This window comes from Felis catus, chromosome D2, assembly GCF_018350175.1.
Source record: "Felis catus isolate Fca126 chromosome D2, F.catus_Fca126_mat1.0, whole genome shotgun sequence".
In the NCBI taxonomy this organism is placed as follows: Eukaryota; Metazoa; Chordata; class Mammalia; order Carnivora; family Felidae; genus Felis; species Felis catus.
In genome coordinates this window covers 47,471,027-47,495,061 of record NC_058378.1, presented here as the reverse complement: position 1 = coordinate 47,495,061, position 24,035 = coordinate 47,471,027, and the positions used below count along the sequence as shown (strand labels likewise).

General features: G+C 47.6%; 1 protein-coding gene across 2 annotated transcripts in view; it reads left to right on the top strand.

Annotated features, from left to right (window-relative positions):
- The first annotated feature begins 7,760 nt into the window (after positions 1-7,760).
- The window catches only part of OGDHL (oxoglutarate dehydrogenase L), a 29,798-nt gene continuing 13,523 nt past the window's right edge, over positions 7,761-24,035 (top strand). Inside the window, exons 1-8 of one of the 2 annotated variants that reach the window (XM_023240673.2) lie at positions 7,761-7,823; positions 10,193-10,264; positions 11,327-11,531; positions 14,076-14,234; positions 20,887-20,989; positions 21,384-21,499; positions 21,647-21,801; positions 22,636-22,782. In XM_023240673.2, coding sequence (XP_023096441.2) covers positions 11,328-11,531; positions 14,076-14,234; positions 20,887-20,989; positions 21,384-21,499; positions 21,647-21,801; positions 22,636-22,782 — 884 coding nt within the window. In that variant the 5' untranslated portion in view covers positions 7,761-7,823; positions 10,193-10,264; position 11,327. Of the gene's footprint in view, positions 7,913-10,192; positions 10,265-11,326; positions 11,532-14,075; positions 14,235-20,886; positions 20,990-21,383; positions 21,500-21,646; positions 21,802-22,635; positions 22,783-24,035 lie in introns of both variants that reach the window. The other variant, XM_023240672.2, reaches the window with a different exon arrangement.

The following is a 24,035-nucleotide window of genomic DNA, read 5'->3' as shown; positions in this document are numbered from 1 at the left end:
GGAGTATACTAAACACCATTTTAAATTGGTGAGTTGTGTGGTATATGGATTATATCTCAGTCAAACTCGACCCAGAGATAAAGCCACACAAATATGGCCAGTTGAGTTTTGAGAAAGGTCTAGAAGTAATTCAACAGAAGAAGTGAGACAGGGAAACTTGAAGGGAGCTTGTGAAGGAATGCTCTTTTTGCTGCCTCTCTTTTTGCTAGGTCCTGAACCCTTGCCTTACACCTGCCGTATAGTACACATAATGTATGTCCTCCTTGTAAACGTCAAGGACTTAATGATTTCTTCACAGTTCCTCTAGCACAGTAGATAACATCAAAGGAGTGGCCAGGCAAGGTTGTTATGTCCGAAACACTGACTCTAGACACCATGATGCCAAGACCCCATAAATGACTTGTGGAGGACACCTGAGCACTTGTCCTTGTCCATGTTTTGGCAGTTCCTGGATGCCTGAGAGGTCACGTATAGCAAAACACCATCCTCAATAAAACCCCCAGACCCCAGGCAAAGATGAGACTCTCTCTCCTTTCCTTTCTGAGTCTCCCCAGACACTTGGTCTGCTATACTCTTTCACTTATGCTATTCAGTAAATTCTGCTCTCACTTTCTCTTGGCTTGTCCTTGATTTCTGCCTTGTGCAAAGCCAAGGATCCTCTTGGTTGGTCCTGTGGGAACTTCTCTGGGTTCTCAGACCTGACCAGCCTATATCAGAAGGATAGCCTTTTCAACAAATTGTGCTGGAGCAATCGCCCATCCATGAGCAAACAAACAAAAAAGAGTCTCAGCCTAAGTCTCACACCTTATACAAAAATTAAGTCAAAATACATAATGAGCTTAAATATAAATGTAAAAATAGAAAAATTTTGGAAAAAAAAAAGGAGAGAATCTTCAGGATCTAGGGCTAGGCAAAAAAAAAAATTAGACTGGAAAGCAAAAATATGAACCATAAAATTAAAAATTAAAAAATTGGATTCCACCGGAATTGAAAAACTTTTGTTCAGGGTAAGACCCTGGTAAGAGGACAGAAAGACGAGCTGTAGACTGGGGGGAAATATTTGCAAATCACAGAGCTGACCAATGACTAGTATCTAGACCATATAAAGAGCTCAAAACTCAACAGTAAAGGATCAAATTAGAAAAAAAAGCATCCAGTTAGAAAAAGGGATAGAAAGACACCAGGAGATGTTTCACTGAAGAAGATATACAGATGGTAAACAAAACACTGAAGAGATGTTCATTAGCCATTGAGGAAATGCAGAATAAAACCATAATCTCATTATATACCCATTGGAAAGGATAAAATTAAAAAAAAAAAAAATAGTGACCTCATCAGACGTAGTTAAGGGCAATAGGAGGGATTCTCCTGTTATGGAAATGTATTGTATCTGGACTGTATCAACGTTGGTATCCTGGTTGTGATACCGTATTATAAGTTTGCAAGATGTTACCACTGGGGGAAACTGGGTAAAGAGTACACAGAATCTCTGTATTATTATTCCTTACAACTAAAAGTATCTCAAAAAAAGAAGTTTAGGTTTTAAAATGTCCCCTACCCATATCTCTGATTTTAATTAATTTGCTTTAAGACAACCATATGCATAATTAAGCTTAATTTGAACATATCTTGAAATTGAAGGCTGATCGACTGTTTCTGAGCTATTGGGACCTGAGTTATCGAAGCTTTCTTTCATGCATAGGTCACCAGCCCCAAGCACTAAAAGGAGAGAGTTTGTTGAAGGGGGAGGTTGGACTCTTTTGGGGCCGAGGCTTGTCCAGGGAAGTCCTTGATAGCCTGGTGCCTCCTGGGTTGTGCCCTCTTTAGGGGAGAGTGTGGAGCTTGTGAAAAGGCAGACTGGCTCATGAAAAGAGCCAGGATGAAGAAGCAGGAGGCCAGGTGTCTGCACCTGGCTATGTTCTGTGATCCTGTGCAAATATCAGAACCTCAGTGGGTTCTCAGCTGCCAGGTCCGTTAAATGGGTGTTGGGACTAGAAGTGGAAGTCTCAGAGTTCTACTCTGATATGTCTTCATCGATACACAGAGCATCACTCTGCCTCCACCTATGGGGTTGTTTACAAGGGACCTCTGTGTATGGCAGTTTCCTCATCTCTTCAATGTAAAGATTAATTGAGATGACATCTAATCCAACTCTGGTGGGAGCAGTAATCACAGTGGTAACAAAGCAAACAGTGTGAGGTCTGGCCAGAGGCCATAGAGAACGGCTCATGTTGAAATTAAAAGAAAATTGTAGTGTATTTTATTAAAATAAAATATTAAAAAGTATATTATTATATACTTAAAGCCATTAAGATTGCGTTTATAAGTAATTAATAACATGGGAAATGCTAAAGTTATCCTAAGTAAGTGAAGTATTATGTCAATTGTTTTGTGTAAAAGACACATTTTTAAAAGTGAGGATAAAATCTGCCCAGGAACACTGGCCTCTTGCTGATGACCTGTCCTTTTGATATGTCTCTTCAAAATAATAATATAGAGAGATGGGAGAGGAAAAGAACAAACTAAATGTACACATAAACTGTAGGCAGACTTTAGTAGGGAGCTAACAGAGAGGATAAAATGAGCCATCCCTATCCTGCCTGAGGATATAGGAGGAGCCCTGCCCCAGGAGAAGCTGGAATTGAGGGAAAACCCTGGAGTTCTGAGTGGTTCTTAAATCAAGGAGTGGGGGCCTCCAACAACAGCACTGTATTTATTTTTCTCAAGCATCATAACAAAGTACCACAGACTGAGGGTTTAAACGATTTATTTAAAATACATTTATTTAGGGGCACCTGGGTGGCTCAGTCTGTTAAGCATCTGACTTTGGCTCAGGTCATGATCTCATGGTTTGTGAGTTTGAACCCTGCTTTGGGCTCTGTGCTAACAGCTCAGAGCCTGGAGCCTGTTTCACATTCTGTCTCTCTCTCTGCCCCTCCTGCTTGCGCCCTGTGTCTCTTTCTCTCCCTCAAATATAAATAAACATTAAAATAAAGAAAATAAATTTATTTATTTTCTAACAGTTCTGGAAGCCAGAAATTCAAGATCAAGTTGTCACCAGGGTTGGTTTCTTCTGAGGCCTCTCTCCTTGTCTTGCAGATGGCTGGCTGCCTTATTCCTCTGTTTCACATGATGTTAACTGTGTGTGAAGATGTCTGTGTCCAAATGCTCTCTTCTTATACGGACACCAGTCGTATTGGATTAGAGCCCACCGTAAAGACCTCAATTTAACTTGATTACCTCTTTAATGACCTTATCTCCAAATAAGATTATATCCTGAGGTACTGGGGGTTAGCACATCAGAGTATGAATTTTGGGGGGACAAAATTCACCCCATGACAAGCATATATTACCATATGGCTAAAGCATCTGTAAACAAAGTTAAAAGACAGAGGACAAAGTGACAGAGGAAGAGAAAGAAATATTTGTAACATTTACAACACACAAAAAATTCTTATTCAGAATATACATACAGAGTTTATGTGAATCAATTAAAAAGTGTAAGCACTCCAATGGAAAAATGGACAAAGAACACGAATAGGAAATTCACAGGAAAGGAATGCAAAATCATCAACATACAGGAAGATTTTCAACTTCACTTATCAGTTTTATGCAAACTAAAACAAAGTGAAGTTTTTTTCAACTATCAGATTGGCACAAATTAAATTAAAAACACTGATAATAAGAAGTCTTGGCAACATGTAAGGAAGTAGGAACTCTCAAATGCTAATGGGAAACATAAATAGGCATGGTGTTACAGAAGGCAGTACCTATTAAAATGTAGAACATGCATATCTTTTATCCCAGTGTTAAAACTTCTAGGAATCAATGTTACCAAAAAAGATGCACACACACTAAGGGATTTATGTAAGAGGGCTTTTATTTCTGTGAGTGTCAAAAACAATGTAAATGTCCATTCAATGGGAGAGAAGTTAAATACAATCATTATACATCCCCTTCAATGAACACAATATACCCATTAAAGTGAATGAGATGGTCTTACACATCCTGAGATTAAAACAAAGATCATCAAGACAAGGGGAAAAAAAAGGAGTAAATTGCAGAACTATATTCTCATGGATCCATTTAATGTTTTTGTAAGTGTGTATTTTTAAAGTAGAAGTAGTACACAGGCAATTTTGTAAAAATGTTTACCAAAATGTGGCCATGCATCAAAGCTTCTCAGTCTTCTGAGACTGGCAGCTATCCTCACGGGAGCCTTGATTGCCCCCAAATGTTTGCTTTAATCAGTGTAATTAGCAGAACATCAATTAGGCTGGAAGACCTAGCAGCCCTGACTTCTTCCATAGCAGTGCCTTCTGTTCTGGCTGCCCTGCTCAGCCCCTTTGGTGACTTAGCTTCCCTCCATAGTGCGGTTCTCTCTCCCTCCATTGCTGGCTGTTTTCCTCATGAACTCTCAAGACTACTATGGACAAATGGGAGGCTCTGGAGCCCTTTGATTTGCTAGGGCTTTGCTCCTGACTGTTGTTCCAAGTCACACTCCTCTTTTTTAAATGGCTCATTGGTGGCTCCAGCTTGTAAACTTTTCTGTTATGCTCCCCAAACTGTATCTCTTCCTGTTTCTCAGTTTACTGAGAATTTCCATTCCCGCCACCAACTCATTAAAGCCAGAAACCTGTGAGTTATCATTGTCCCCATCACTCATGCTTCGTTAACCCCTAGATCCTACAGAGCTGATTCCTAAATGTCTCTCAAATCTGTATCCCTTTCTCTATTTCTACTGCCAGTGCTTCTCACCTGGATATATTTTCACTCCGACCTTTTACCACTCTATCCTCCCTCCATTTGGTAGAGAAAGCTCTGTAAAAATCAAATCTGACCATCTCCTTCACAACTTAAAATGTTGCTTGTGTCCCATGGCCTACTGGATAGAATCCAAACCCCTTGAAATGGTGTTCAAGGTCCAGTCCTATTCGCCTAGGCCACCAGTCCCTGCATACATGTAGGCACTTCCCATTCCCCTAGCCCTTCATACAACTCTGCATTTTAATAAGTACTTTTCTGTTAAAGGTTACACATGTGTTGTTTTTTCTTCCACAGCACCCACTCCTACTTCTTGTTGTACCAGCATCCCAAGAACTATCTGCTTTGCTTCTCAACCCACGTGTGTTTCAGATGAGTGAGTCCAGGCCTCCATCACCCACTTCAGGACAAGCCAGATCGTTTAGCTTCCCTGTTCCTGGAATTTGAGTTTTGAACATCATAACAGGCTTGATGAGATAGTCCATTTCTGGCTCAGCCCTACTTCCTGAGACTAATTCCTCAGTTTCCCTTTGAATCTATGAGTTGACAGTCTTCCTATCAACTCCTTTTTGACATAAGCCCCCCAAGTAATTTTCTAATGCTTTTAATCAAAGAAATTTCAGTGAACCCTGCCTTTCTGCAGCAAACTTACTTATCCTTCAGGATCCAAATTAAGTGTCCATTTACTCATTCATCTATTCACCCAACAAATTTTTACTCAAAACATACTATAAGTTGGGCATTATGCTAAGTGCTGGGGATATGATCATAAATTGAACATGTATGGTCTTTGACCATACAGACCTTAAAATATCTCCAAATAAGGGTGCTTGGGTAGCTCAGTCAGTTAAACATCTGACTCTTGGTTTCAGCTTAGGTCATGATCTCATGGATTGTGAGTTCAAGCCGCACATTGGGCTCTGTGCTGACAGCAGGGAGCCTGCTTGGGATTTCTCTCTGTCCCTCCCCAGCTCTCTCTCTCTCTCTTTCTCAAAAATGAAATAAATAAACATAATAAAAATATCTCCTGGGGCGCCTGGGTGGCGCAGTCGGTTAAGCGTCGGACTTCAGCTCAGGTCACGATCTTGCGGTCTGTGAGTTCGAGCCCCGCGCCAGGCTCTGGGCTGATGGCTCAGAGCCTGGAGCCTGCTTCCGATTCTGTGTCTCCTTCTCTCTCTGCCCCTCCCCCCTTCATGCTCTGTCTCTCTCTGTCTCAAAAATAAATAAACGTTAAAAATATCTCCAAATAAACAACTTTTGGGGAATTTCAGGTATAGACTGTAGAGTTAATCATATTCCTCCATTTATGGCATCTTATCAGGGTTGTCATGGGCAATCAGTTAATTACCTCAGATCTACATCCCACAACAGGAAATTATATTCATTTATTAATAAGTATTTGTGTTCTTGTGAAAAGTATAGCATAGTTTTGTGAATGTGTGCTTTTAATTAACACAGAGTATTACATCACATATTTTTGTAATTTTCCAATTTTCTTCATTAAGCATGATGGCATGCCTATATAATTGAGGTGACATAATGGGCCTTAAAAACAAATGTAAGAATTTTTACTTTTCCTTCTAGTAAAATGGGAGGTCATTTGAAGGTTTTGAGCAGAGAGCAACATGATTTTAACTGATATTTTACAAGAAAATCCTGCTGTGTTGGGACTGAAATTCAGGGATGCAAGTGTGGAAGCAAGGAGGCCAGTTCAGGGGCTTTGGCAATAATCTATGGGAGATTTGATGGTGGTGTGCACCACCTACATGACAAACTCCTGTGTATAAACAAGAACAAAACCCAAGAGAAATACAACAGGAAACCCTCAAAACTAACAGACAATGTGAAATGCAAATCATTGATAATCAGAGAAATGCAGATGAAAACAACTATATGACATTGAATCTGTTATTCCAGAAAAAATTGTAAAGCTGCGTATTGCCAAGTGTTGGCTGGGACAGAAGGACTTAAAAGTCCTCTTGCACTGTTAATGCGAATATAGAATTGAACACCAATGTGACACTGCTGAGTTGTTAAGTATACACATACCCATGACCAAGCAATTCAACTTCTGAGAGAAACTTTCATACAGGTTCAAAAGAGAATATGTAGGAAGATGTTCATTGCAGCATTGTTTGTGGCAACAGGGAGTTGAAGGCCATCTAGGTCTCTATCACTGGGTCAATGAAAGGGTAAAATGTGTATCAGGTTTTGTGATAAGCACTTTATATGCATTATCTCATCTTTTCTTCAAAACAACCCTAAGACAGTGGTACTTTTTATTTTTAAGTTTTATTTATTTATTTTGAGAGAGAGAGAGAGAGAGAGAGAGAGAGAGAGAGCGCTTGTGAGCACAAGCACAAGTGGGGAGGGGCAGAGAGAGAGGGAGAGAGAATCCCAAGCAGGCTTCTCGCTGTCAGCACAGAGCTCTACTGGGGGCTCCATCTCACAAACCGTGAGGTCATGACCTGAGTGGAAACCAAGAGGGGGAGGCTCAACTGACTGAGCTCCCCAAGCTCCCCAAGACAATGTTATATATTTTTTAATTTTTTAAATGTTTATTTATTTTTGGGAGAGAGAGAGAGAGTGAACGAGCTGGGAAGGGGCAGAGAGGGAGACATAGAATCCGAAGTAGGCTCCAGGCTCGGAGCTGCCAGTACAGAGCCGGACATGGGGCTCGAACTCAGAAACTGCGAGATCATGACCTGAGCCAAAGTCGGACACTTAACCGAGAGCATGCAGTTTTACAGGAGATAAAAGGGAAACTATCCTCCCATGCACACAAACGGCTGCCTATTTTCTGGTACATTTTCCTTAGTGTTCGTTCAAGGCCACTCAACAGTGCACCAGGTACCCCAGCCATTCGGAGTCGTCTGACCCCCGTGGTCTTCCGGATCTTCGCTTTTCAGGGCCCCGGAGGCTTTGGGTTGGCCTGGGCCGTCAGCACCGCGGACAGCGCCACGGGTGCAGGGGCGGGGCGTACACAGTGACGCCACGACGCGCGGAGTCTCGGGGCGCGCGCTCCCGAGCGGCAGGCGCCACAGCATCACGTGACCCAGGTAATTGGCTGGGCTCGGGCTCACCCCCTGCGCGCAGCCCCTGACTTGCAGCTTCCAGGACTGCGCTGCCGCGCGGACCCGACGGCCCGGTGAGCGCGGCTGCCTCGCCACTCCGGGTCCCTGCGCCTCCTTTTCTCCTGCCGTCTTGGGGGGCGGCCCCTCTGCTCCCCTGTCCCGGGGCGCCGCTGCACTGGGTCCTGAGCCAGGCCCCGTCGGGGGTGGTGGGAGAGGGAGTGAGCGTGACCTTGGCTCCGCCCTTATCTGGCCAAGGTCTCTCCAAGGACCCCCAGCCCTTCGCGCACGTTCGACCCTGTGAATGCAGTGTTTTGCGTGAAGGAGCGACTTGCTAACGGTGGGGTTTCAGGCATCAGCGTGGGTTCTTCAGCTCAAAGACTGCATACTGTCCATGCTGCCTTTCGTGGCCTTGTGGGGGAGGGAGGCGGTGTGAGCTGCTGCTCGTCACCCTCAACAGGCCAGGCTTTGGAGGGCTGCCGAGCTGGGGATGGGGAGGGTCCAGCGTTAGGTGCCTGGCGGGACACACCAGGCAGTTTCCAAGTCTGAGGACCTCGTGGGGGCAGGGCCCTTACAGAAAGCTTTAACCAGGGTCTCTGCTTACAGATGAGGAAACTGAGACCGTGAGAGAGGCCGGGAGGGGAGTGAGGTGGCAGTCAGCCTGGGAAGTGCTTCTCCCATACCCCCGAGAGATGTTGGGGGAGACGGGAAGGTGCAGCGGGGTACAATGGGCATAAACCGGACCTTAGGGGCCCCATTCTGACCCCCCTCCACCATGGGCCCAAGCCCGCCCTTGCGTCCCCTTCCCTGCGACTCCTCCCCACACATACCACAGCCTCTTGGAACAGGTCCTGACTACCTTTGTACTTTTATAACCTCTGGGCTTTAGCTCAGGCCCTTTGTCTCTGCCAGTGAAATAAGCACACCCCTCCCTGCCCTGCTTCCTACCTTGGAGTCTGCCTTCTCTTGGGTTCAGCAAACTAGGGAAAAGCCCACCCAGTTCTTAGAATGTGGGGCCAGAGTAGGCCTGCAGCATTGCCAGTCCAGCCTCCATTGCTGCCTGGCTTCAAGGTCTTGGGGAGGGCCCTTCCCCTCTTTCGATCTCTGTTAACTCATCTTAACAATGGACATACTGCAGGAGGAGTCCTCACCAGCACAGCCCAGACAGGGCCTTGCATGTGGGAGGCTTCCTGGACAGCATGTGTGCAGTTGTTACGGTTGTGGGGTTGGGGGTGGGGATGGTACTAACCTTGTCCCTAGAGAAGAGACCCCCAAGAGTTGCCCCGAGCAACCTACCTGTTATTAGTCCACTGGGGACTGGGCTGGGCAGAGCGTCCACAGCATGCCTGACTGACTCTTTGCTGTTGCCTTCGCCTGGGTGGACAGGACCTGGTAGGGTTGGCTGGGGCTCTGGCTCCAGATACTGAGGTTGGTTCTGTCTCTAGCCCTCCAGGGTTCCTGGGTCCTCAAGCCCTGCTGGGATGGGGGCAGGGGTAGCCAGCTGGCTGCCTTCCTTCCAGGCCAGGTGAAGGTCATAGCAGTGTCCAGCAGCCACTCCAGACCATTCAGTGTTTGTGACACAGTATTCCTGTACTAGGCCACGCTGGACACAGCCAGTCTTTGTCACTGCCACCCTGAGCCATCCCATTCCCCTGTGAGGGTGGGGGTGGGTGCTGGCAGAGAGAGCACTTCTGGCTGTTGCTATTGGAAAGGGCATGTCATTCTGAGAAATCTGGGTTTACATCCTGACTCTCTAGTGAGGAGGGTACAAGTTCTGGAACCATACTGAGCCCCATCACTCACCAGTTTCCCTTTTATAACGTGGGGCTAATCTAAGTGCCCACCACATGAGATTGCTGAGAGGGTTAAATAAGCACAGTGCCTACCCCAGAGTCAGTGCTCACAGTCTGTGTGCTTTTATTTTTATTCCCACAATGGATGGTCTTGGTGTCTGGTTTCCTTTGCCTTAGAATGGGGATGATAGAGCTTCTTGGCTTGTTTAGATTCTTCTGATGTTCTAGGCCAGTATGTCCTATGTCTCTCCATCATCGCCCAGAGCCGTATGGGCAGGGTCAGCCCTGTATTTGCCTAGGGACAGTCAGTGGCAGAGCAGGGGTTGGGACCCTGGCACTCTGATCCCAGAGCCCATGCCTTGAACCCCAACCCAGCACCTGGAGAGGTGCTGTTCTAGGGAGATCTAGCCCCTAATGGCCCTTGCTCTGGAACCTGGACTCATCAGCTGGTGGGGGTGGGCATGTGGGAAGCTTGGGGCACTTGGGGCTCAGGTTCCACCTGAACCCACCCCCTTCCTCCCTTCACTGGACTATATTTTTGCTTTTTAATTTTACTCTGTTTAGAGTTCCTGCTGGTTGCCCTGAGGAGCCTACTTTCCCTCGCTTGAGAAGACCACCCTCTTCTCTTTACCGCAAGTGAGTTTGGAAGGAGAGGGAGGAAGCAGGATGGAAGGGCTTGTAGAAGGGCCAGCCAGATAGTTCTGGAGATTTGGTTGAGCTGATGGGTGGGGGTAGGGTGGGAGAATCCTGTCTAGGGGCATTGGCTCAGGACCAGATAGGACCTGGGAGTCAGTTTTGCCCCAGAAGGCATGTTTTCTGGGACTGAGCTGTGCAAGGGGAAGCAGGCTCCTGCTTGTGTGGCCTCTGGTGGGGTGGCTCTGGTGTTGCACCCCACTTACAGGCTGGGATTCTCTGGGCAGAGGCGTGTTGGTGAGGATTCAGGGGAAGCTGTTCTGTGTCCAGGCAGTACTAGGCTGGAGCAGAGGAGGGGCCTCTGCTCACACTGGTGGAGATGGGGGTAGGGGAACGGAGGTCCTACTTTACAAATCCTGTGTATGGGGAGGTGGCCTTAGTGGACCCTGCCAAGCTCCCATATTGCCTGGAGAGGGAGCCCCAGGGCTTGCCACTGTGACCGCTTCTGGTCACAGGGACCAGAGACCCAGCAGTGCCATGGGCTCCCTGAGATGGTGTAGCTCAGTCAGCCCCCCTTTCTTCAGGCTTTTTCCCGAGCAGCCATGGTACACCCAGCCCATGAAGGACTCCCCTGCTCGAGTTCCAGGGTGGCCAACTGTGTGGCTCGCTCCTTCTTGGGTGTACTCCTGCACATGCCCTGTGACCCACACAGTGGGCTCTAGGACCTTGGCTGAGTGCTCCCTTTGGTAGGACCCTGGTGATAGTTGCTACATCAGGCTTAGGGGGATAGCAGAGAGGGAATGTGGGCTGGGTGGGTGGGCTCAGCAAGACTGGGGCTCAGAATGCTGAATAGCTGTTGGTGAAGTTAATTGAGCTGTGACCTACCACTAGGCAGTGAATCCAGGACTCCTGGCAGACTGTTCCATTTTCTCCTCTGTCTCATCAATGCCTAGCTCAGGGCCCCCTGCCCGGTAGAACCAAAAATACCAGATGAGTGAATGGTGGCTGCCAGAGCCTTTGTTCTGGTCCTGTGGTTTTTACCTCTCCCTCATTGCCTGTGTCCAGAATGAGTCAGCTGAGGCTGCTGCCGTCCCGGCTTGGGGCACAGGCCTCGAGGCTCCTGGCCCCACATGATATCCAGATGTTCAGCCGGCGCAGCAGGTCGTCTGGGCCACCGGCCCCCTTCCCAAGCAGCAAACGTGGAGGCAGCTCCAGTTACATGGAGGAGATGTACTTCGCCTGGTTGGAAAACCCCCAGAGTGTCCACAAGGTCAGCACCCCCTCTCCGCCCGCTGTGGAGGGGGGAAGCTCCTGGAGCTGGGCTGTGGAGGGAGTGGTGACGAGAAGCAGCTTGCCTGCTGTCTGATCTTGGACAGGTTTCTTTGCCTCCATCGTCCTGGTTTATAAAAGCCTTGCCCTTGGTGTTGGGTGAGGAGAGTCTGTTGCTTTCCTGTTTCGGAACCAGCCAGTAGGTGGTAGTCTGGCCTGAGAAGCCCTGAGCCTGTCCTGCTCACCTGCACCTGGTCTGAGATCTGCCCCTGCCCCCTGGTCATGCTGTGCTGTTTCCAGGTGGCTCTTTGTTATGTAGTTAGGGGCCTAAGTGTTTATATATGCACTGAGCTGACAAAATAAATACCTGCTGATGGTAAGAAAAAATAAATAAATAAAAAATCAGATGACAGGGCAAAAAGGGAGAAGTGAAGCTGCTCTTCTCTTGACTCATTTTCCTCAGAGGAAAGTGATCACATGATTCAAAAACCAAAAGTGTGAAGTTACGCAGTAAAAAGGCTCCCTCCCCACCCATCCTCTGTCTACTCAGCTCCCATCTGTCTGTCCCCCAGTTTATTCTTAGTTTCTTCTGTATCCTTTCAGAGAGTTTCTTTAGGTAATTTTTTTGCGAGTATAACTCAATTTCCCTCCCTTCACACAAAAGCAACATGTAACATCCGTGGCTTTGCTCCAGCCTTCTTCTCTTAGCACACAACTCCAAGATTTTCCATGTCACTGCATCAAGAGCCTCATTGTTCTTTTTCCCAGCTGTGTAGTATTCCATTGTATGGATGTGCCACGCCTGTCCCCACTGACAGTATCTGGCTCATTTCCAGTCCCTGGCTGTCACGACCAGTGCTCCCGCGCATCATTTCATACATTTGTCATCTTGTACATTGCAGCTCTCTGTAGGATAAATTCCCCCAAGTGGAATCATTGGGTCACAGAGGATCTGTGTATATAATTCTGATGGGCCTTGCCAAATTGCTTTCCAGAGGGCTTGTGCCACTTGTTCTTTTGAAGAAGGGTGCGAAGAAAACACTTGTGTTCTAGAACATGGAGGTGCTGGGGCGCCTGGGTGGCACAGTCGGTTAAGCGTCTGACTTCAGCCAGGTCACGATCTTGCGGTCTGTGAGTTCGAGCCCTGCGTCAGGCTCTGGGCTGATGGCTCGGAGCCTGGAGCCTGTTTCAGATTCTGTGTCTCCCTCTCTCTCTGCCCCTCCCCCGTTCATGCTCTGTCTCTCTCTCTGTCCCCCCCAAAAAAACAAAACAAAACAAAACAAAAAAACGTTGAACATGGAGGTGCTTAGGCATATGCATATCTGCTTTTGGCTTCTACATGAATAGTACACTTTTTTTTTAATATATACATTTTTTAAGTTTATTTATTTAGAGAGAGTACAAGTGCTAGCAAGAGGGGCAGAGAGAGAAAGAGAGAGAGAATCCCAAGTAGGCTCTGCTCTGTCAACGCAGAGCCCAATATGGGGCTCAAACTCATGAGCCACCATGAGATTATGACCTGAGCCAAAATCAAGAGCTGGATGCTTAACTGACTGAGCCACCCAGGTGGCCTCTGCTTGGTTCACTTTATAGTTACATATCTTGGTGATACTCTACCTGTTCCACAATAATAAATGCACCTTATTTTTTTTAAGACTGCATTATCTTCCAGAATCTAAATGTACCATCATCTATCTAACCTGTGTCCTATTGGTCACCACTTAGATTTTTTTAAGGTCTTATTTTTATTTATTTTCATTTTTAAGTAATCTCTGTACCCAACGTGGGGCTCAGACTTACAACCCCAAGATCAAGAGTCACATGCTTCACCGACTGAGCCAGCCAGGTGCCCCTAGATTTTTTTTACATTGTCATTTTTTAAAAAAATGTTTATTTATTTTTGAGACAATGCAAGAGACAGAGTGCAAGCAGCAGAGGGGCAGAGAGAGGGAGACACAGAATCTGAAGTGGGCTCCAGGCTCTGAGCTGTCAGCACAGAGCCCGATGCAGGGCTTGAACCCACAGACCATGAGATCATGACCTGAGCTGAAGTCAGACGCTTAGCCAACTGAACCACCCAGGCGCCCCTACATTGTCATTTTTATGAACAATCCTGTAGGGAACATCCTTGTATGTATATCTAGGCACTCCTGTATAAATGCATTTCTAGCAGTGGAAATGCTGGTTCAAAAGATACATTCATTGAAAATATTGAGAGGGCCTGCCTGCCTAATTGCCCTCCTGCCAACCCACAATGTGTGAAGGCATGTTTCCCCCAGGGCTAGAAGCCCCTTTCACACCTGAAGCATCTGAGTCACAAGTTAGAGCCTTCCCCCGACAGCCTTCCAGGCTGGGGACTGAAGAGATCTAGGCTTTAGGTTGGAGGGTCCTGGGCTGGTTGCAAGGGGTTTTCTCGGCAGGGTTCTGGGAAGGCCCAAAGAGCTATGGTGGTGAAAGAACACCCAGCACCCGCTGGGGACCCCAACCAGGACCACCCCCCACTCCTCCCGGACCCTGACATGGCTGTTTTCTTGCCTCTTCCCAGTCCTGGGACAGCTTCTTCCGGAAAGCTAGTGAGGAAGCCGCCTGTGACCCAGCTCAGTCACGGTTCCCTGAGAGCAGGCCATCAGTCTCGAGCCGGACCAAGACCAGCAAGCTGGTGGAGGACCACCTAGCTGTGCAGTCCCTGATCCGGGCCTACCAGGTAAGTGACTGGGAGGGCCCAGGTTTCGAGGCTGGATTGGCTTCTGGGATATGGCCAGGTGCTGACGGAAGGGGACTGGCTCAGCTCCAGAGTCATCTTCCCCAGAGATTCCTTCTCTGAGTCCTCTGTTGGGTGACTCTCACTCCTCCGGTTACTTGCTGTCCGTTACTGTTTATGTCATTAACCACCCCCTGGTATTTTTTGTGCATACTCGTATTTTGTTTGTTGGTGGTCTTTCTTAATGGAGTGCGGTCTCAGAAACCACTATGCCCCAAGCTTCCAGAGGAGTACTTAGTAAGTAATCAGTTTCAGTAAATGTTGAATGAAAGTTGAGTAGATTGACCCTTGTTAATAATGTCTGTTTTCTCTTCTTTAAATTTTTTTTTTCAACGTTTATTTGTTTTTGGGACAGAGAGAGACAGAGCATGAACGGGGGAGGGGCAGAGAGAGAGGGAGACACAGAATCTGAAACAGGCTCCAGGCTCCGAGCCATCAGCCCAGAGCCTGACGCGGGGCTCGAACTCACAGACCGCGAGATCGTGACCTGGCTGAAGTCGGACGCTTAACCGACTGCGCCACCCAGGTGCCCCTGTTTTCTCTAATTTAAAAAAATTTTTTTAAATGTTTACTTACATAAATAAACATTATGTATGAGAGAGAGCAAGAGTGCATAAGCGGGGGAGGGACAGAGAGAGAGAGAGGGAGACACAGAATCTGAAGCAGGCTCTGAGCTGTCAGTGCAAAGCCCGACGTGGGACTCAAACTCAAGAACTGTGAGATCATGACCTGAGCCAAAGTTGGATGCTTAACCGACTGAGCCACCCAGGTGCCCCTTCTGTTTTCTCTTCTTGACTGAGCATTCCAACAGGACTGAGGCTGATATACAGCAGGTACCTAATTAGGGTTTACGGAATGAATGGATGGATAGTTCAGTAAGCAGCACTTCCTCTATCAGCTGCTCTGTTCTGGAGACTTAGGCTCTTCCCTGCTGGGTCCCCAGCGCCCCTGCTCTGACAAAGCATCTTGATGACGTTCCATATTCTTGGTCTTGACTGAACAGGACTAATTGGAGGGCTGCTCTGGGTGTTCCTTCCATAACAAGTGTAATCATTTGGGATCTCTCTGGGAATCTGGCTGAAAGTGTTTCATGAGAGAAACATGTCAGGCAGACATGCTGAAGGAAGGGCAAGGGCGTCCCGAGGCCCTTGGCAGAGACTCCGTGGGAAGGAACAGCAAGCCACCGCAGGAGCCGGGGGAGGAGGAGGCCTTAGCAAATGGAAAAGGTGCCTTGCCTCTGAATGAGGCGCTCTGTGGGGTGGCAGCTGCACTTCCTGTGCACCAGTTATGCTGGGAGGGAAGCGGGAGGTGAGCAGGCCTGAGGACCCATGGATTGTGGGCCACTTGCAAGCAAAGAGTAATAATTGTTCTTCTTGACTGGCTGAAAGAGCCAGAAAATGATCTAGCCGTTGACTTTGAAAACCAAGAGGAAAGAATGTAAAACTCCACATAATATACAAGATAGCATTGGTGCTGCTCAAGGGCCTTATTCTCCAACCACCGTTCCCAGCTCTTCAGCTGCGTTGTGTTCTTCAGCCGAGACTAAGCACTGGAGTCCTTCCAGCGGAGTAGTGTCTGGATTCAGGCATGTTACTGTGTATTTGTAGGGTAAAAATCTGCCAAAGGTTATGCGTGATGTGAGCAAGTTCCCACTGGGTGGGCTGCAGCTCCTCACAGCCCTGGAGGAGGCAGAGTTCTTGTTTGGCTCATCTACACACAGTACTGAAAAATCCTCAGACTTATTATTAAGGACATTTTCGAACATATAAGAGGTAGATGAATTGTGTCGCAAACCCCACACCCATAAATACAGGGCCAGTCTTGATTCCTCTCTTAACCACCTCTGGCCCTCACCTGTTGGCCCTTTAGGATTTTGAAGCAAATCCTGGACATACCATTTCATTCACCAGACATTTTAGGATGCATTTCTGTAGGTAAGACTCTTGAAAAATGTACCATGATAGCACCGTCACACCTAAAAATGTTAACAATCACCCTTAATGTCATCAGATATGCAGTTGGTATTCATGTTTGCCTGTTTGTCTACAGATTCCTCTCTGTTTTTGTGTTTGCCATTTTATTTATTTATTTATTTATTTATTTATTTATTTATTTATTTATTTATTTATTATGTGGAACAAACCAGGTTGTTTGTGCTGTAGAGTTTTCCTGAGTCTGGATTGTGCTGATTGCATCCCCATGGTGTCACTTCATCTGTCCCTTTGTCCCATGTAATTTCTATAAATTGGTAATTAGATCTAGAAGCTTTATCCAATATAGATTTAATTTTTTTGTTTCAAAATCAGCTTCCTGGTGGTGATGGGTACTTCATCAGTCAGCAGCTTTGGATGATTATTTCCTGGACACATTAATTCATTAGGAGTGGTAAAAATGGTGATGATATTCTAATTCTGCTTTTGTTTCTTTGTTTATTACCTGAAGTACTTCTGTCAGGAGAAACTTACCTTTGTCAGCTCCACTTCTCCTGAGGTGCAAATTGTATAGGAAAGGCAAGATCAATGCTTGATTTTCAAAAGTATGACATGGTTCCTTAGTGAACTCCAAAGGTGGCCAATGAAGGTTTTTCTTATTATTTAGTATGATATGAATGCGTGAATTTAAACCTATTTGATGAATTATTTATTTAATTTTAATGTTCATTTATTTCTGAGAGAGAGACAGCATGAGTGAGGGAAGGGCAGAGAGAGAGGGAGACACAGCATCTGAAGTAGGCTCCAGCCTCTGAGCTGTCAGCACAGAGCCCAATGCAGGGCTTGAACCCATGAACCATGAGATCATGACCTGAGCTGAGGTTGGATGCTTAACTGACTGAGCCACCCAGGTACCCCTATTTGATGAGTTTTAATCTGTTATAGATACCATCCTTCTCATTGTCAAAATGTGTCCTTATTCCCTGCCCCAGCAGTGTTTGAGGACCCCTTTCTTATCTGGTATGACAAGACGCTCTGAGCTTATCTTGTACATTTCTGTCTAGCCCTGGACCAGCCAGTTCTTCACGGAGTGCTGGGAGGGTCACTGCTATGGTCTGGTCATGACTTCTGGGCCTTTTCAGCGGTTAGAGCCAGGAAATATGTGTTGTTTTTTTTAATATTTTTTTTAAAGTTTATTTATTTATTTTGAGAGAGAAAGAGAGGAGAGAGAGAATCCCAAACAGGCTTTGCACTGTCAGCATGGTGCCCAACAAGGCTCGAACCCACAAACTGTGAGATCATGACCTGAGCTGGAGTCAAGAGTCGGATGCTTAACAGATTGAATCACCCAGGTGCCCCTAACAGACAACCCATGTATGGGTTTATACTGATGTTTCCAGATACTCCAAATGCAGGACTTAAGGTTTGTTCTTGACCTCATCAATCTTATGTCAGTGTCTTCTTCTTTTTTATTTTTATTTTTATTTTTATTTATTTATTTTTATATATATATGAAATTTATTGACAAATTGGTTTCCATACAACACCCAGTGCTCATCCCAAAAGGTGCCCTCCTCAATACCCATCACCCACCCTCTCCTCCCTCCCACCCCCCCATCAACCCTCAGTTTGTTCTCAGTTTTTAACAGTCTCTTATGCTTTGGCTCTCTCCCACTCTAACCTCTTTTTTTTTTTTTTCCTTCCCCTCCCCCATGGGTTCCTGTTAAGTTTCTCAGGATCCACATAAGAGTGAAACCATATGGTATCTGTCTTTCTCTGTATGGCTTATTTCACTTAGCATCACACTCTCCAGTTCCATCCACGTTGCTACAAAAGGCCATATTTCATTTTTTCTCATTGCCACGTAGTATTCCATTGTGTATATAAACCACAATTTCTTTATCCATTCATCAGTTGATGGACATTTAGGCTCTTTCCATAATTTGGCTATTGTTGAGAGTGCTGCTATGAACATTGGGGTACAAGTGGCCCTATGCATCAGTACTCCTGTATCCCTTGGATAAATTCCTAGCAGTGCTATTGCTGGGTCATAGGGTAGGTCTATTTTTAATTTTCTGAGGAACCTCCACACTGCTTTCCAGAGCGGCTGCACCAATTTGCATTCCCACCAACAGTGCAAGAGGGTTCCCATTTCTCCACATCCTCTCCAGCATCTATAGTCTCCTGATTTGTTCATTTTGGCCACTCTGACTGGCGTGAGGTGATACCTGAGTGTGGTTTTGATTTGTATTTCCCTGATAAGGAGCGACACTGAACATCTTTTCATGTGCCTGTTGGCCATCCGGATGTCTTCTTTAGAGAAGTGTCTGTTCATATTTTCTGCCCATTTCTTCACTGGGTTATTTGTTTTTCGGGTGTGGAGTTTGGTGAGCTCTTTATAGATTTTGGATACTAGCCCTTTGTCTGATATGTCATTTGCGAATATCTTTTCCCATTCCGTTGGTTGCCTTTTAGTTTTGTTGGTTGTTTCCTTTGCTGTGCAGAAGCTTTTTATCTTCATAAGGTCCCAGTAATTCACTTTTGCTTTTAATTCCCTTGCCTTTGGGGATGTGTCGAGTAAGAGATTGCTCCGGCTGAGGTCAGAGAGGTCTTTTCCTGCTTTCTCCTCTAAGGTTTTGATGGTTTCCTGTCTCACATTTAGGTACTTTATCCATTTTGAGTTTATTTTTGTGAATGGTGTGAGAAAGTGGTCTAGTTTCAACCTTCTGCATGTTGCTGTCCAGTTCTCCCAGCACCATTTGTTAAAGAGACTGTCTTTTTTCCATTGGATGTTCTTTCCTGCTTTGTCAAAGATGAGTTGGCCATACGTTTGTGGGTCTAGTTCTGGGGTTTCTATTCTATTCCATTGGTCTATGTGTCTGTTTTTGTGCCAAGTGTCTTCTTTTAAAGATGCCAGAAATAGGGGCGCCTGGGTGGCTCAGTCGGTTAAGCGGCCGACTTCGGCTCAGGTCATGATCTCATGGTCCATGAGTTTGAGCCCTGCGTCGGGCTCTGTGCTGACAGGTCAGAGCCTGGATCCTGTTTCAGATTCTGTGTTTCCCTGTCTCTGACCCTCCCCCATTCATGCTCTGTCTCTCTCTGTCTCAAAAATAAATAAACGTGGGGAGCCTGGGTGGCTCTGTCGGTTCAGCGTCTGACTTCGGCTCAGGTCATGATCTCACGGTTCGTGAGTTCAGGCCCCGTGTCGGGCTCTGTGCTGATGGCTCGGAGCCTGGAGCCTGTTTCGGATTCTGTGTCTTCCTTTCTCTCTGACCCTCTCCCGTTCATGCTCTGTCTCTCTCTGTCTCAAAAATAAATAAACGTTAAAAAAAATAAATAAAGGGGCGCCTGGGTGGCGCAGTCGGTTAAGCGTCCGACTTCAGCCAGGTCACGATCTCGCGGTCTGTGAGTTCGAGCCCCGCGTCGGGCTCTGGGCTGATGGCTCAGAGCCTGGAGCCTGTTTCCGATTCTGTGCCTCCCTCTCTCTCTGCCCCTCCCCCGTTCATGCTCTGTCTCTCTCTGTCCCAACAATAAATACTGTGTCTCCCTCTCTCTCTGCCCCTCCCCTGTTCATGCTCTGTCTCTCTCTGTCCCAACAATAAATAAACGTTGAAAAAAAAAATTAAAAAAAAAAATAAATATAAATAAACGTTAAAAAAAATTAAAAAAAAATAAAGATGCCAGAAATAGAGGTCTGAAAGACATCAATACAACGACTATTTGATTTTCCCACAGCCTGCACACTGTGGTTTTAAAATATAATTCTACTGCTGCCACTATTGAAATGAATAAATATTCATTAGAAATGAATTTATAATATTTTTTTCCTGGAGTTCTGTTTGTCTGTTGGAGACATTCTGTTAGTCAGTTGTGTAGTTACGCCACCAATGGATGCATGAATCCATTGGTTTTGTTTTACTTTAATTTTTAAAACTTCATTTTGTTTTATAGCGATATAAACTATTTACAAGATTCCAAAATCAAATTTTCAAAGCCAAATGTATCCTTAAAAGTCTAGTTTCCAGCCCTGGCATTCTACTCTATTCCTTTTACCAGAGATCATGGTTTTTCTTACTTTATGGTTTTCTTGTTTTATGATGTATTTTTCTAATACCTATGTTCATTTGTATATACACAAATACATGCAAATGCATATATTTACTTGAATCTTCTCTTTCTTAGATAACGGGTAGTTTGCCACACATACTTTTCTATAATTTTTTTTTTTTTTTTTTTTTTTGCTTAACAGTATTTTGGGGAGGCTACTTCCTAGTAGCAGATAGGGATTTTTTTTTTTATTACTCTTAACAGCTCTGTAGTACTCCCCGTGGGGATTTCCCATATCCACACGCCAGTCTTCTATTGATGGACATTTGGAAGCTTCTAGAATTTTGCGATTACTAATAGTACTGTAGTGAACACTTTTGTGTATGCATGCTTTCTTATTTTTGAAAGTGGCATGATGTACTTTTAAGCTGAGTGGAGCTCCTGCCCACCTTAGTGGTCATGGCGAAGGCAGCGTGCAGTGGCTGGGTGCTGGAGACATGTGGAAAGTTGAAATTCTGAAGTGGGAAATGAGGGGCCAGGGCCCAGAACTTTGCTTTTGGTGAGGGTGTGTCCATCTGGGTCCAAGCCTAGCCCTGACCTTTTTCCCCTTCTCCCAGATTCGAGGCCACCATGTGGCCCAGCTGGACCCCCTGGGCATTCTGGATGCAGACCTGGACTCCTTTGTGCCCTCGGACTTAATCACAACCATCGATAAACTGGGTGAGAGTTCGTATTGCTCTGGCAGTGCCGGGGCCGGCTGGTGGTGCCTGTGGCCCTGTGAGGGGCTCTGAGATAGCTTGCCTCCAGGGCCTGGGGTCCAGCAATCAGCCCCAGAAGCTTTCTTCTGACCTTTGCCCGGCTACCTCATATGATCTTCCCTCATCCCTAGCCCGTGCACTATGTGCAGCAAGCTTGTGTCCCAGCTTACCCTTGTGGTACAGGCTGAGTTCTTTTACCCCTTGGCACCCTGCAGACAGAGTCCTTGAGCTTTAGGCTGGAACTGGTGGGAGAGTGCCGGGGGCACTGTTGGAAGGTCTGGGGATATGGCTGGACCCCACCTGGCCTGATCCCTCTCTCCTCCCCTCTGCTGCCTGGGCTGTGTGTATCTCCTCAGCGTTCTATGACCTGCGGGAGGCTGACCTAGATAAGGAGTTCCAGCTGCCCACGACCACCTTCATCGGGGGATCTGAGCATACCCTGTCTCTGCGGGAGATCATTCGGCGCCTGGAGGTGAGCACATACAAGTGTGTCAGGCACACCTGCCGGCTGTCTCTGGAGTGTGCTAGAGGGAGGGAGGATGCTGCCTTTTGTATTGCAGATGCTGGGACCGTTGCCCCTCTTCCTGGCTCCTTGTGGAGTCCCCACCTATTCCCCCAGAGTACCTACTGCCAGCACATTGGCCTGGAATTCATGTTCATCAATGACGTGGAGCAGTGCCAGTGGATCCGGCAGAAGTTTGAGACCCCTGGTGTGATGCAGTTCTCCAGTGAGGAGAAGCGGACCCTGCTGGCCCGGCTGGTGCGCTCCATGAGGTCAGGCCCCGGCACCACGCAGGGTGGCTGCAGTGGTTGGTGGGTCTGCTGCAGGGCCATGAGATGTCCCGGGCTGTGGCTGAGAAACTAGGATAACTGGTAGGGGAAGTCAGGACTGGATGGGCCTCACCCCTGGCCCAGGGGAGGTCCATAGGAGCATCAGGGGCCAGGTGGCAGGGATGGGCTCCAGGAGAACATGACAGCAGGGGCAGAAGTGGCAGAAAGTGGCTGTGGGAGTTCGGGCAGAAAGGTGTCCCTACATGGAGTGAGTGTAGCAGTGCTTCCTTGCAGGTGGGGCACCACCTGGCTGTGCCCACTGGCTGTCCGAAGCTGGGTCCAGGGCTGGCAGGGGCCTAGAAGAGAGCGGGGCTCAGCTGCTGGGTGCAGAGTGGATCTGTGGTGGTGAGGTACAGGATGGAATTTGAGCTGAGTACTGAGGAGGTCTTTGTGTCATGGAAAGGGCGGAGTGTGTGTGTGTGTGTGTGTGTGTGTGTGTGTGCGCGCGCGTGTGCGCGTCTGTGTGTGCGTGCATGTATGCATGCACAGGACTATGGGCTGGGAGCAGGGGGAGATGGGTTATTGGAACAGTCTGACTGGAAGGGGGAGGGGGGTAACAGCTGGGGATGCGTGCAAGCAGAGGTCTTTATTTAGGCTGGGGGGATGCCCAGTCTCCTTCTGGCCTATGCTCCTGGTTGGTGGATTTTGATGGCAGGTCCTGACTGCAGAGGAAGGTGATGTTGCTGCTCCCTCTGCCCCGGGCATCCCGCTGTGGCCCTCATCAACAGCCTCTGTGACCCCCAGCCTCTCCATCCTTTCCCTTCTCTCCCCAAGCAGGTTTGAAGACTTCCTGGCCCGGAAATGGTCCTCGGAGAAGCGATTTGGCCTGGAGGGCTGTGAGGTCATGATTCCTGCCCTCAAGACCATCATAGACAAATCCAGTGAGATGGGGATCGAGAATGTCATCCTGGGGATGCCACACAGGTGGGCCCCCTTCCTGCTCCTCCACAGCCCATCTCTTCTCCAGGCCCAGCAGAATGAGATGGAAGGGAGGGGATGAAAATCAGAGCAGGGGTTTTGGGGGAACTTGAGGCAGGATGGCCTAGAAAGTTCTCAGAGTCGCTGGGCCCCAGGGCCTGCTCAGCACAGAGTCAGGCCCTTGGCCAAAGCCACATGGAGGCAGGGACTAACCAGGTTTGCTCAGACTCAGTTTTTCTCTCCCCATGTTGCCGCTGTCCCCAGGAGGGTCAGGATTTCAGAAAAGGGGTGTCATACCTCTGGAGGTTCCTGTGGACAAGGAGATGTGAAGGGTTATGTCCCAGGGAAGTGAGGGCAGGACCTGGGCAGGTGGCTGTGGGTTGGCACCCTCTGGAGGGGGATCTCTGGAGGTGAGCTGAGGGCTTTTTCCCCTGGCTGCAAGCTGACTGCATGTTTCCCTGAGACCTTGATAGACTTGGAAGGCTGGCCTGGCAGCTGGGCGGTTACCTCTGAGCTAGAGCCTATGGACTAGTGAGAAATACAGCCTGGGGACAGAGACCAAGGTGATCAGGGGTCCTGTGGAATGTGGCATAAGAGGACATGCAGAGCAGTCTCAGGGGCTGCAGCATTTCCTGCGACCGTCTCTACCTGCTTGTGGGTGGGCCAGTCCTGGGCCACACTAGCACGGGGGGTGGCTAGGTGTCCAGATGCGGTGTGAGAGGGTCTCCCTCCTGTGGGCTGGCTGCCAGGAGCCGGGGGTTTGTCTGATGGCTCCTTGCTCTGAGGGGCCCAGAAATGCCCAGTGTCTCATCAGAGGGTCAGGAAGAGCTGGCTCAGTGGTCTGAGGTCCCCCACACATGGCTTCAGTGGAACTCTTGGGGAGGATGGCACTGAGCAGCCAAGGGCAGATGTGGGACTGTAGGGTGGTGCTGGGGGTGGCTCCTGGCCTGAGGAGTGCCCTGGGAGCCAAAGGACTGTTGTACGCCAAGCTTCCATAGTGGGAGTTAAGGGGACTCTGAGGCTACAGGGCTTGTCCGAGAGGGGCTGAGGGTTGTTCATTCAGCTCCTGTGGCCTCATAGCCCTGACCCACAGAACAGGAGAGAGGCCCACCTGGAAGATGGCCCTTCTGTGAGGCCAGAGGTCTGTCCAGGGTGTGTGCAGGCCTGGGGCTGATGTCTGCTGGTGGGCTATGGGGGGTGAGTTCTGAGGCCTCCCCAATGTCCCGATCAACCTGGTGCCCACCCCTGAATTAAACCGC